Here is a 14,864-nt window from a genome sequence, read left to right as displayed (position 1 = left end):
CTTCTAAAATGAGAAGGCAGGAAAAATAAAAGTGAAAGATAAAAGTAAACCCCAGTAGAGGTTCCACATTTCTTCTTTTGCCCTCCACCATGTGTGAATTATTATGTTATTTGTTCTTCTGTCTAAATCCCAAACCAAAGTGCTGCCATATTATACCATCAGCACAGCGGTGTGTGTGTGTGATCTCTCCTAACAATGAAGCCTTGGAAAACAGGGAATCTAACAAATCTCTGGGTTCATTTATGAAGATAAGATGAAAATGAGAAGCACATACCTACTTTATTAAGGCAAGACATTTTTTTCAATATACAATTAAGCATTTACAAAAATGAATTATCACAGTGAGTCACTATGGATTACTTTACAAAGGACATATAACAACCGAATGCTAAAAATTCCAAGTCCATTCCTAAGACACTTTCTATCCTCAGGAGAGGTTGAGCACTGAGCAAAGACAATGCACCAGACATCCTCTTACCCAATTGCAGGTTCTAGAACTATAGGATATTGGGAAACAGAAAAGTAAGCCAGTTATTTACAGTTATTTACACAAAATATTCTCAATATGTTTTTCTTCAACCTCCAGACATGTTTTCAGGTAAACTACTTTAAATTTCCTGGTGTTGGGATCCCTGGGTGGCGCAGCGGTTTGGCGCCTGCCTTTGGCCCAGGGCGCAATCCTGGAGACCCGGGATCGAATCCCACATCGGGCCCCAGGTGCATGGAGCCTGCTTCTCCCTCTGCCTGTGTCTCTGCCTCTCTCTCTCTCTGTGACTATCATGAATAAATAAATAAATAAAATAAATAAATAAATAAATTTCCTGGTGTTTGTAGACTTTTTGCATCCTCTGTTTTGTATTTATTTTACCTTTTCAGATTAACAACTGGGCCCTTTGCTGTAAATTTGGAGGTACTCCAAAAAAAAATGGAACTGGAAAATGAAGAAACACACACTGAACACATAAAATATAAAAATAACTGATGTTGAACACGTGGCTGGCTCAACCCAAAGAGCATGTGACTCTTGATCCAGCATAGACTGAGAGTTCAAGCCCCACAGTGGGCATAGACTTACTTATGAAAAATAAAAGTAACTAATGTATATTTAAAATAGTCTCAGACTATTTTGGACACTGTCGTTTCCAGAATACATTTAAACCAAAGAATAGCATGGATTTGCCATTGTTTTGAGGAATCCACTCAACACCACATCCATGTCACTCAGCTCTTGCTCTAATTCCAGAAGCAGCTCCAAGAAACAAAACAAACAAGCAAGTAAAAGCTCCACCAATCAGAATAGTGTTCTCCTTTATAATTTATAATTAAAAATCTTTGGTTTATAATTTAAAATCTTTGGTTCTTGCATGGTGGAAGAACCAGTTCTTGACAGCCTCCATGTATACTTCTGTGGGCAGGTGTGTTGTATTGTCATTTAAAACCTGCTGTTTAGGACAAATTGAATTCTTTCTCTGGGACCTCTTAAGTGAGGCAGCTGAAGATCAGCAGCTGCAAGTTTTTTGCTTTATTCCCCAGCTTGTCTTTGTTAGCTCTGGTCACTGAGGCCTTTTCCCTAATGAACAGGCTCAGTCTGTGGGGCAGCTGGACCAGATTGCTCCCATTCAGCACTTAGACATGCAATACAGAATCACAGAGCCAAATCCGCCGACAGCCAGCAAGGATTGTGCTTACTTTAAGTAATGCAGAGTCTGAAATATTAGATAATAAAATCACTCCATTAATGATACAAAATTCAAAGTGACCACTTGATTCAATAATTTTTCCCCTAAGTTCTCCAAATGGTATTTGGATATGTTTATTGCACATTAAGACCCTCAATAACAAAGGCCTATTTCAGGGACCCCAACCCTGTAACAAGCATGAATTAAATGGAAATTCTTATATCACCTATTCTATTTTACTTTTTGTAAGTGACTTTCAAAATTTTAGCCTAAAAGTGGCCTATAATCAGAGGTCACAAATATTCTTTCTGGTATGAGAATTAAATTTCCTGTCTAAAAATTCCAGTCCTAACTAAAACTAAAATAACATTTCCATTGGCATATCAAAACTAAATTCTAAAGTCAGTCTTGCAAAAACAAACAGATGGTAATCATGTGAGGTTCTTCTCTAACTACAAATACAAGACGTATGTACAATAAACTCCACTCAACTGCTTTTAAAACACAATAATGTGTAGCACTCAAAGCATTATGCAGTGTTTAGGGTCCTGTGCAATTGAGAAATCCTGAAATCACAACCTGCGTTCTTTTTCCACCAAAAATGTAGTTTAAAAGGAAAAACAAGAAAATTCCATTCAGAGAAAAAAATGCAAAAACTTAATAAGTGAATGATGTGGGTACAATCTTGCCAGGATAAACCTACTATAAAATGTAAGAATTAGAACTGCACATAATGGTGGCTTCAAAGATGGAAATGTATGCTGTTCCTGAAACTGGAAGATGTGGAGCAGATGAACTGCAATGCATGAACTCATCAGCCTGGATTTACACGGTCTTCAGAAACAGCACTTTGCAATTCCCGAATGCTGCATTTTCATTTTTTTTTATGCCACATTACAATAGTAGGACAGTATTGTCTCATATTTAGTTTGCAATCCACTCCAATGCTGGCTTTCATTTTCGCCATGCTTGTGTTTGTATAACATTGTCTTATTCATTCACTTTTATCTATTTTCTTCTGTTTTTAAATCTTAATGCTACACTTCAAGGTACAAACTTCTTCAGCACCAATAAACTCAGTATGCATGCTCTGTTTCGCAACCCATGTCATTATTTAAATGCAGTGTGATTCTACATAATATTTCCTCACATCGAAGTCTTTCAGAATTCTTTCTCTGAGGAATAGCTTTCTTATAAAGATGGGGAGAATAAAACACTCTCAGTGAAGCACATGGGAATTAAGACATCCCTACCCATTTAGGCACAAGGTATTCTGGGTATCCTATAATAGAACTATTGATTATACACAGTTTCTCAGTGTAGTTGTCAGGTAAAAGTAAATCTTTGGGGACTCTGTGGCCAGGGCCAGACTTAGCCACCTGCTTCTCCAGGACAGCACAGCATGTAGCCATATGTGTGAGAACTCCAATCTGAAAAGCTTAATGCTTACTCTGCTCTCCAGAGGCCAAGATGAAGGTCAAATATTTATACTAACAGCTCCAGAAAACAATCAGGTCAGGTAATTCCATATACTACATATATTTTTTGTTTTTCTTAGAAGTTTCTTATAAGTTTTCTTATAACATTGATCAAAGCATCTACTCTAAAAGATAAAATTGATTTTTGTTTTAAATAAGTGTTTTGGAAAAGCAATGGATGCTATATAACCAATGTATGTTTCATCAGTAATTTTTTAAAACCATTTACTTTCTCAGCCTAAATAAAATGCTAGCATTTCAGTTCCAGAATAGAAGATATGAAGAGTAAACATTTTCCTTCTAAATTTTCTACTAATTGTTAGCAATTTTTGATGTATGTAGTTTTCTAGAGAAATATATTTGCCAGATTCACAGTGGATTCATAACAAAGTTCTGTATGTTTAAAACAAAATGTAGGGAGAACCTGGACCAAAAGATGGTGAAATGATTATTTTTTAAAACAAAAGTTCATTTAATTTTTAATTTAAAAATTTATTTACACTTTAAAATGGGAAATACCTTTACATAGTCCCAGATATATCTGTGAATTAAATCCTTACACATCAAATCACTGGATCAAATAAATGGATTTGTAACTTTGATTTGTATTGCCTAATTTCCCTCTATAAAAGTTGTACCCATTTACACTACTACCAACAATCTATGAGAAAAGATTGTTTAGCCACATCTTGTAACACAAAATGTTTTCATATTTACTAATCTGAGAGATAATAAACAGAATCTCAATGTGTTTACATGTGTACTACTCTAGTGAGTAAAGTCATGCTTTTTATCTTATTTTGAAGAGACATTTATATTTCCTTTTCTGTGAACTATCTCCTTTATTTTACCTATCTTTATTTGTTCATTGGTCTTTTTCTTATTAATATTTGAGAGCCCTTTGTATATTAGATAAATTAGCCCTATGTCTGTGATATGAGTTACAAATTTTTCCCCCTGATTTGGAGATTATTTCTTGAATTTTATTTATGGTAATCTTTGCGTGCAGAAATTATTTAATATAGTTATCAATTTATCAATTTTCTTTCTTATGGCTTTTTTTAATGTCATATAGTTAGAAAGCTTTTCCCTAATTTTATAAAAATATTTTCCTATGGCTTATTGAAATATTTCTTTTATGCTTTCATTCTTCACATTTAAATCTTTAGTTCAATGCTATTTATTGTGGTGTCACATAAGATTATTTTTTCAAAATTGATCATTGTCCATATAGCAATTATTGGTACCTCCAGACTTGAGATGCTACCTTATTATATACTCGATCTTCATATGTACCCCAATCTATTTCTTGACCTTCTATTCTCTTCCATTGGCTTGTATCTTCCTCTATTCCAAAACTATGTTCTATGTTTTACAGTGGTATGATTTTTTTAAATATCTAATACAATATTTTAAAATATTTGAAATATCCAGCCTAGTCCTCTTCCCCTCAATTATTATTCTCCTTTTCAAGCAACTTTTGGTCAATTTTCGATTCTTTATTTTTTATTTTAAAATATTTGAAATATCCAGCCTAGTCCTCTTCCCCTCAATTGTTATTCTCCTTTTCAAGCAACTTTTGGTCAATTTTTGATTCTTTATTTTTCATTTGAATGTTAGATTCAATTTGTCAAGTTAAAAAAAAAAAGAGAAAAACCAGTATTATTTTTGGAGGCATGTTAAATATATAGATTAATTCAAGGAAAAACGTATACGATACTGATTTTCCTATGTGAAAACATAGGGTGCCTTTCCATGTGTTCATGTCTTCTTTTGAGACCTTGGGAATATATATAAAAGTTTTTCATAAAAGACCATACATTTCTCATTTTGTTTATTCCTAGTCATTTTATCGTTTATGTTGCAATTGTAATTGAAGTACAAAGAACTGCAAGATAAGATTTCCATATGCAAATAAAACACACAGGTTACTAAAACCACTAAAATATAGTGCTATACAGGCAATAAAAACTTCAGTGAAAACATGTTACAGGAGTGGGATCATGTTGATGACTGCACAAAAGAGTGTCACCTGAAGGATTAATAGGTGTCTCCCAATAGACAAAGAGGCAAAGACACTTCAGATGGATGGAGGAGTTTGTACAGAGCCACAGAGAGAGAAAGTCTGTATAGAGCCTGAGAGAAAGAGATAATTTGACGTATTGCAAATTGTTGCCCTAGAGCAAATCTGTCAGACTCAGACCGAGTGGGAGGAGATGAGGCCACAAAGGTGGACAAGGGCCCAATCACAACGGGGATTTATGTCCTGCCAAAGGCTTTGGACTTTACAGACATTGAAGGGTTATAAACAGACAAGGTCCAAAGTGCTCCCAAAAGGATTAGCAAAATAGAGGCCATTTCAATTTCCAAGGTAGGAAACAACAAAAGTCTGAAATAAGGAGATCAAGGAGTGGATTAAAGAGATGCTTGGGAAGTAGAATGTTAGGACTAATAAATGATAGATTAGGGAAAGTAAGAGAGAAGATTCCAGCTTTTTGGTGTGAGCAGATGCCTGGCCAGGATTAGAGAGAGAACTTCAAGGAGATGGACAAACAGCGTAATTGAAACGTACTGTTATAGTCAACATCCTCATTTGGTGATGGTTTATCTCACATTCACTTGAGAACTAAAGAGAAGCCAGAAGCAGGACAACAGAAATCTAGGAAATCTCAAATGCTGAGTGTAGGTGGAGAAAGGAAATCCTTGCAAGGACTTCCTGACTGAGGCATGACCAGAATGGTAAGTGGAATTTTACTCAGTGGTGTCTCAGAATCCAGTACAGGACCAAATTCATAAAGTATGAATGGTCACCGGGGTCAAAGGTAAAATAATATTTGAATAACTTTCACGTAATCAAAAAACATAGGGACACTTGAAATGCTTTGAATCTGGGGTGGAAAGGAGAAATCTTAATTAAATGTTTAGTAATCTGACATTCCTAGAATATTTAAAAATATATCAACCATTGAACACAGTCTTCCCTTTGGGAGTTTTGCTTTACAATTCATGTTTTTTTTTTCTTTAAAATAAAGATATTTTTATTAACATCCAATTATAAAGGTAAAAGTTTTTACATTATTACTAAAGAAAAGTGAAAGGACGAGAAAATAAATTGAAAAGGAAGAGGATATTCAACATTCATCTCAAACATGAGCCCAAATTTTGTAGAAACCATTTCCTGTGTCTTTTGTAAACAATTAGAAAAAAAAACATATAAAAAGGTAGTCATTCTGGGGCATCTGGGTGGTGAGTTGGTTAAGCGACCGAATCTTGGTTTCAGCTCAGGTTATGATCTCAGGGTCTTGAGACCTAGCCCTGTGTGGGGCTCTCTGCTGCAGGGAGTCTGCTTAAGATTCGCTTTCCCTCTACCACTCTCCACTTTCTCACTCTCTCTGTCTCTCAAATAAATAAAAAAATCTTAAAAGAAATAAAAGTAGCCATTTTTCCTCACAGTGATGATAGTATGGGTAATGAAGAGTATAATAATGAAATCAACAATCCTAATGTCATTGACTGGTCATGTAATAAGAACCTATGTAAAGGTACTGGGTGTTTTGAGTGGACTACCTGTGTGCACACATCTAGTTTTCGTGGTTTACTCAAAACATGACTCTAGCTGACATATTCAGGTTTTCTCAACTTCTATTCTCATGGATTTTTTCGTATCATTCTATATTCCTGAAAAATTTGAAGCTCAGTTATCAGAATACCTTTCTTCCATAAACACATTGGCCAGTGCAGTATGATGGGGATAATATTGGACAGTAAATTAAAATATTAGACAGTAAATTAAAATAACACAAACTTTGGGTCACCTGGCTGGGGTTCAGTCAGTAGAGCATGTGACTCCTGATCTCAGAGGTATGAGTTCAAGCCCCATGTAGGGCATAGATCTTAATTTTTTTTCTAAAAGGAAGAGAATTTATTTTTTTTAAAAAAAGAAGAGAATTTAAAACAAACACAAACTTCACTCTCAATTGCCCCAACCTAAGTACATGTTATTGAATAAGTCCTTTTACTCTCTAGACCACAGTCATTTCTTAGACCCTTCAGATATCACATTCCCACACTAACTTTGCTATAATGTTTGCCAAGAAAAGCGAGAAAGAATTCTAGGGGCATCAAATAAAATTAAAATCTACAGCAAAATACTTCATATTTGGCATTGTGACAGGAGAGATAAGCTCTTATTTTTTTCTTTTTCTTTTCTTTTGTTTTTTTGTTTTTTTGTGTTGGGTTTATTTTTTTTTTTTTTTTGAGGAAGAGGAGAAAGAGGTGGGGATGAAGAGGAACACTTCGCTGGAAATTTCCTACTAATTTTGTAGTACAAAATTTTAAATGTTCTTTTTAAATTTTTTATTATTTTTTAATTTTTTTTAATTTTTAAATTAAATGTTCTTTAATGAATATTGCAGAGGAAAATGGGAGAGGTGTAATGCATGGCAGGAAATTATTTATTGTAATATTTAAAAAGGCATAATGCACACATATATGGCATTTTGTATAATACATGTGTTACAATATTTAATATATGTATGTATGTATTTTATACAAGTATGGAGACAAGATTCTTGCTAAATTTATAGTCATTTTTCTGATTTCTCCTATCTTGATTTTCAGTTAAAATATATGTGAAAAAGAACATACACAGAAAGATTTCTCCAATTTAATTTCAAAGTGTGTTCATATTTTGGAAGATGAAAATTAGGGATTTTTGAATTTAAAAAAAAAAAAGGTACTGTGATCAAATATGTTTAGCCAATGCTTACTTTAAAAAAAAAATTCAGTGACATAAAAGATTCTGAGAAATCCTGCAGTAGAAAAATCTGTTCAATTTTATTTAACACACAGTTACCAAATTTATTTAATGAGATGCTCTATTTTTTTTAACTAACTACCTATTAATATCTCATGAACCTCTAGTGCTTTGCATAACACCATTTGGGAAAAGCTGATCAATGCAATGTGTTTCAAATAAGCAGCAGCCATGTATAAAATAAAAGACATTCCCTCAAAAAATTTTTAAAAATTAATTTTTAAAAATGAGACCCAACATTGACTCTAAACTAGACTTGCTGAGCACTTTTTTTCTTATTCACTAACATTTCAACCTAAAAGTCATCCTGGAAAACCCAGCAAATGCATATGATCCATGTGGATAAGACTGAATCAAAGGCAGAGGACACTTCTGGCAAATGGTACCAAGTATTACAGTTGTTAAAGACCATCACTCATTTTAGGCACCAAACCTCTTATGAATTATACCCTAAGGGTTCAGTGGGCAAGGGGGAAATTGCCCCTACAAGAAGGCAGGCATAATTGACTTCTGCATGAAAGAGCCAGTTTGCCCTTGGCAAAACAACCAAATGCACCTTGAAAATGGCAATTATTTATTATCACTGGATTATCTAAGATTTATGAAACACTCACAATGTGTCAGACTCTGTATAAAAATATTAGTCTCAACTAACAGAGTTTGTATAATTCCAGTAGATTTTAAGTATAAAATATGAAGAATTAAAATCATCATATTTAGGACCACATGCTCAAAAGATGACCTTTGTATAGGTTACAATTTCCCACATGCTATCTAATTAGACAAAGTAGTCAATGGCACCAATGTTTTGTGAAAACTGGCCCCACAATTAGAAAATAATGGCCAAAATATTTGTGTACACATATACTGTGAAAAAAGAACACAATGCAACATTCTCCCCAAGCAGGGAGAATCTTTTTTTAAGTGTTTAGCTAGAAATGGGTGAAAAATCCATGAGATTTATGGATACATCACCTCTGCATCCGAAGGATTTCAAGTGAAGAGCTGGTTGTGTCTATAAAGCATATTTTACATTAGTAGTTTTGAGCAAGGGGAACTCCTAGAGTTGGTCTGTCAGAAATTCCACAGAACAGGGATATATGTGCAACTTGACATATTTACATAGTCCTACCACAGGAAAATTAATTTTGTCATAATCTTGACCAGTAAGACACATGACAGACACAGAGTACAAGTGCACTAGGAGAGAACCCTAAAATTTATGTGGGTTAAAATAAATGAAATATTATGACAGTTAAGTGAACGGTGCAATAAAAGGAACTATTCTTGTTTTAAGTGAGTATATGTTTCCCCTTTTAATATAGTTTTATTGAGGTATAAATGATGTACAATAATCAGTGTATAAAGAGTACAGTTATATGAGTTTTAATACATATGTATACATGTAAGCTATCACCAGAGTTAAAATAATGAACATATTCATTAATTCTTATCAAATTACAAAACTAAAACAATTTAGTAATGAGTTTGATGTTCTTTCTTTTTTTTTAAATTTACTTATTCATGAGAGACACAGAGAGAGGCACAGTCTCCAGGATCATGCCCCCCGCTGAAGGCGGCGCTAAACCTCTGAGCACTCCCCTGGGCTGCCCTGATGTCCTTTCTTCAAGGGGAAACAGTCCATAGATTCAGGGAGTGCAGTGACTCACAAGTAGTGGCACACTCTTCCTGAAGGATTTTGGGTAACAGTCTGTTTTATAGAACATTAGAAGAGACATGGAGAAACAGGGTATGATTGGCTAGGAAGTGAGGATTTCCTTATAAGACTACCAGGTCCTATTTTCTAAGTAAGGTAGACTAACCAAGGCTAAGCTGGAGGATTGTGATTGATGTGTGTCAGGTTTCCTTGACAGTGAGGCATTTGTAGTCTGCAAACGGACTTAGGTTTGGATTTGTGTGGTGGCCCAGGCCACTGGAACTGCCTCCATTTTGTAGGTCCTAATATATAAATTAACTACATCATTTCAAAAGCTTCCTCATAGCCTTTTGTAATCTATGTCTCCCTACTCTTGTTCTCGTCCCTAGGAACTCACTGATCTGCTTTCTGTCACTTAGGGATTAGTTTGCATATTCTAGAATTGTATTTATATGGAATAATGCAGTATGTGTTTGTTTTATGCCTGACTCGTTTCATTTAAATAATAATTTTGAGATCATCTATGCTGTATGTATCAATAGTTTTTCTCTCTCTCTCTCTCTTTTTTTTTTTTTTTTTTTTTTTTTTTACCCATTTACCAGTTGATGGACTGTTTCAAGTTTTGGACTATTATAAATAAAGCTGCTATAAATATTTGCATACCAGTCTTTGTATGGACTCATGCTTTTCTTTATGTTGGGTATATATTTAGAAGTGAAATGGCTGGATATGATATATATATGTTTAACTTCTTAAGAAACTGTCAAATTGTTCTTGAGAGTGATTGTTCCATTTTACATTTCCACCAGCAGTACATGATGTTGGAAAGGATGTGGAATCCTCACCAATACCCTAGAAAAATGGACCATCCTATCAAAAGCCCAATGTATATATCACAAAGAATTTTTTTCTAAACATATTTCAATTTTTTATTACATATAAATATAATTCTATAATGGACTCTTACATTTTCCATCTTTGAATTATTACATACTCTGTAGGGCAAATAGTCAAGAATAAATAGCTCTTTGCTTCACTTTGACTTTCAAATTAGAATTTAGTTTGTGTGAATGGTAAAATTTTCATCTTGAAATGCAGGTTTATAGATATAGACAAAGTCTTTCAACTACTAAAAGTTTATATTTACACACCAAGACTAAGGCTTCGGGAATATAAAGTATACTTGGAGGAACAAAATATAAACTTCATTCTGATAAGATCTTTTGCAAGGAGGATGTATGATAGGGAAATGAATGACATGGAAACTCATGATATGATGTAGGGAAAGTCCCTTCTTATAAGAAATGGGCAAGACTATTTAGATACTGAGGGTGGGTGTGAATTAGGGGAGAGATAGGTAAATCATGTGGAGAAATAAAAATGTTTAGGAATATTGAAACAAGCATTCTGGCTTCCTTTTTACAATGCAAACATCAGGAGGATTGGAAGGAAAAACACCCAAATACACCTGGGATAATCCAAGACTATTGACAGAAAGTGTTCTATTTCTCTAATCATAGAACAGATTTCATTTCAGACCCCAGAGTACAGTCTCCAGGCAAAGTGAACAACTTGTTGAAGGCAGAGGGAAGTCAGCAAAGGACCAAAATGATCCTCTCCCCAACAGGGAGACGAAGGGAAGAAAGGAAAGAATACATGTTGACAAAGGGCAAATAGCACTTACTAGGAGCTGAGCAATGAATTGACTGAATAACCCAAAGAGGATTTCGAGGTGCCACCAAGATGTACTGGATGACTATTCATTGGCAATTTTTGTCTTATCCTTGATCTGTATTATTCCTTGTTCCCTCCACCAATATAAATATAGAAGCGCATCACAGGCACTGAAACACCATTAAGGAGTAATGGTGTTCTAAGAAAAGGCTATATAAAAAATGGGAAATCATTCAATGTTTTTTTATATCTATTTCATAGTATATGCATTCTACACATCCTATGTATTTGTCAAATTCATTTATTTCTCTCCATTTCCAAAACCCTAGTCTAAGCTACAAACATCTCTTACCTGAAATAACACTACAGCTATCTCCTGAATTATTTCATTGAACTAATTTTCCCTCATAAAGAATTTTTCAAACTAATGAGACTTGATCACGAAAATGTGCATTCTGAGTGCTGTCAAAACTTATTTTTTAAGGTTTTATTTATCTATTTATTTTAGAGAGGGAGTGTGCAAAAGAGTATGCAAGTTGAGGGAAGACCAGAGGGGGAGAGAAAAGGAGGGGGGAAAAATCTCAAACTCCACACTGAGCAAGAGCCCGACCTAGGGTTGAGCTCATGACCTGAGCCAAAATCAAGAGTCGGGCGCTTAAGTGATGGAGCCACCCAGGTGTCCCCAAAAATTTCATCAGTAAAGGCAACTCCATAGTAATTCTTAGCTAATTCTCCCATGAGTAATTGACCTAGCTTACATAATAATATTTAAATTTTGTAAAGAATCCCATGATTTCTCTTTTTGCTATTAGTTGCAATGAATTTACCAGTAAAGGATAGTATGTCTACTTGTTTATTGCAGTTTGTGGAAAAAGCATGGAAAAAGAGATGTCCTTTCTACAAGCATCAAAGAGAATCTGCAAAAATGTTGCTCTCTCAGAGATTATGTCAAAATTATTACAAGAAAATTGGTTACATCAATATATGTTTTTATTAATTCATTCAGTATTCCACTCAGATCCTAGTCTCAGCATGTAAACCTACCTAGTAATGAAGAAGATGCTCCTGATTGTCAAATGGAAATATGTTTGTGTGTATAGATGAGCTAAGGAATGCAATTACCACTAGAATGTAGGCTTCATGTACATGGGAACTTCATCTGGTTTAGCTCTATACTTCTAGCACCCACAACAGTGCATGGCATATAGAAGACATACAACAGGAGAGACAGAATTGATAGGAGGTATATATTAAATATATTAAAATACAAGGAATGGCTTTTGCAATTTGGAGGCTGGTGAGGCAGGTCTGAACTCCATAGGTAGATCATCAAGAAAGGCAAACTGGAACTCTCAGGAATAGGCTGAGCTGCTATTCACAAGAGAATTTTTCTTCATTAAGAAGACCTCAGTCCTGTTTTTAAGCCTTTTGTCTGAATTAGGACCACCCAGATTATTTAGGATGATCTCCTTTATTTAAAAGTCAGTAATGAACTTCAATCATATCTACAAAATACCTTTAAAGCAACACCTAGTTTAGAGTGTGATGATATAAGTGGTAACTGTAGCCTAGCCAAGTGGACACATCAAAATGACAATTACACTAACCATACATATGTAGAGGGGTGGGGTGGGGTGGGATGGAGGTGGAGAGTGGATAGCAAGAAAGGGAGAGGAGACTGCTGGTGCTCTAAGCATATTCTGTCCTGGGTGAGGGTAGAAGATTTATACAAACAAGCAATGGATTATTCCCTTCTTTGTCTACCCAATCCCAAATTGGTGTTTTCTCTTTTTTTGGAGTGCTATCACTTAAAAATGAAATGTTGATCTACATGGGTACATTAGAGATGATAAATTGAAATCTCTTTCTTGGAAAAGACTCAAGCATGGACAGGTAACTCTTAGATACACGAAGACAGGTATAAAAAATTCTCTTGCAAACTTGCTGGACGTTAAAGAACAAAGAAGCATCTGGGATTAATAAAAAAAATAATTACTCAGAATGGGGTGTTATCTAACACCTGAGAGAAGGAACTTTCATACATTGACTATTAGAGATTCTGATTATGCCAGCCTTCTTACAACCTCAAAGCTATTGTTTTGGCTTAATACCTACGTTATTTTAGAAAACCATTAGTTCAGTTTGCTAAAATGCTATAATTTAAACAATGACTATTGAGCTATGAAATTAAATGTTAATTTTCAATCTTATCCTGGAAGGATACAGTCATAAACTACCCAAAATCAAAAATGCACATGCATGCATATGTATGTGTGCTTCCTTATAATTAATTGGTTTAAAAGCATTTATTACTTTTACAGTACAAAACTAAGCAGAGTATTAATATGCTACGTTACCACTAAACCATCAAGCTCCATGACCTCCCTTCATGCCTTTTAAAACTAAACTTTTAAACTAAAACTTTTTAAATCATCAAGCTCCCTGATCTCCCTTCATTCCTTTTTAAACTATACTCTTTCCAAGATCTTTGATGAATTTCCACCATTTTGAGGAGTTGACAAGATTATTCCACAAGGCTTCAGGATATTTTCTGAAACTATTCATTTATCTTAACATCTGGTAATCCAGAGACTTACATTATGAAAGTATAATGAGAACATACTGTACAAAGCTGCTGAGCCTTTCAGAGGCACCAGAGCTTATTTTTATCCCCAGAATCAATTAGCTACAATAAACATAAAACACCACTACAAATAGAAGGAAATTTAGTAGGTAAATATTATGGCTAAGAGGAATCAATGAATCAGTACGACCACATGTTTTATCATATGTTTGTGTCTACAGTCTTCACTTTCATCAATATTATAAATGTAAATTGTCTTATTAAAGTTATTTATGAATTTCTGCTATCCTGTTAAGCAAGAATTTTTAACTTGGAAACTGATAACCTCTTTGTATCTCAGTTTTCTCATTCAAAACACGACAACTAGATCTCCACGGTTACCTCTAGTCCTAGTGTTGGTTTTTATCTACTTGAAAAACAACTTGGAGATTTATTTACACATAAATTAAGTAACATTTGCCTATAAACAATCAGCAGAATCATTCCCATGTGACCTGGCACACCTAGAAAAATCTTCCTCCTGGGCAGCCCAGGTGGTTCAGCGGTTTAGCACCGCCTTCGGCCCAGGGTGTGATCCTGGAGACCCAGGATCGAGTCCCACATGAGGCTCCCTGCATGGAGCCTGCTTCTCCCTCTGCCTGTGTCTCTGCCTCTCTCTGTGTACGTCTCTCATGAATAAATCAATAAAATCTTTTTTAAAAAAAAATCTTCCTCCTCTCATCAGACTGTTTTAAGACCATGCTCTTTTTTTCTCCCACCAGATTTTTTTTTTTTTTTTAACCATTTGGATTACCCAGCAAAAGCTTATATATTAGTCTCTGGTTAAAAACTGTGAGTACCTTAAGGACTCTAATCTCCTTCAACTAGTCCATCCACCCATCCTCACACACACAATTAGGTTAATACTTCCTTTTCCATATACCCAAAGGATTTCTGCTAGGTTCCAACAAGATAAGTTAGGGACAAAGAAGATTGT

The 14,864-nt window shown here is 34.7% G+C and overlaps 1 protein-coding gene across 5 annotated transcripts in view; it reads left to right on the top strand.

Annotated features, from left to right (window-relative positions):
• The window catches only part of LOC144303948 (uncharacterized), a 75,367-nt gene that overhangs the window by 37,371 nt on the left and 23,132 nt on the right, over positions 1–14,864 (top strand). Inside the window, exon 5 of one of the 5 annotated variants that reach the window (XM_077882327.1) lies at positions 877–1,111. The exons of the other annotated variants lie outside the window; for them this stretch is intronic. Coding sequence (XP_077738453.1) covers positions 877–942 — 66 coding nt within the window. The 3' untranslated portion in view covers positions 943–1,111. Of the gene's footprint in view, positions 1–876; positions 1,112–14,864 lie in introns of those variants that run through there. 5 annotated transcript variants of the gene reach the window in all.

This window comes from Canis aureus, chromosome 33 (genome assembly GCF_053574225.1).
Source record: "Canis aureus isolate CA01 chromosome 33, VMU_Caureus_v.1.0, whole genome shotgun sequence".
NCBI classification, from domain to species: Eukaryota; Metazoa; Chordata; class Mammalia; order Carnivora; family Canidae; genus Canis; species Canis aureus.
Note: the sequence above shows the minus strand (reverse complement) of the source record. Positions and strands in the feature narration are given on the sequence as shown.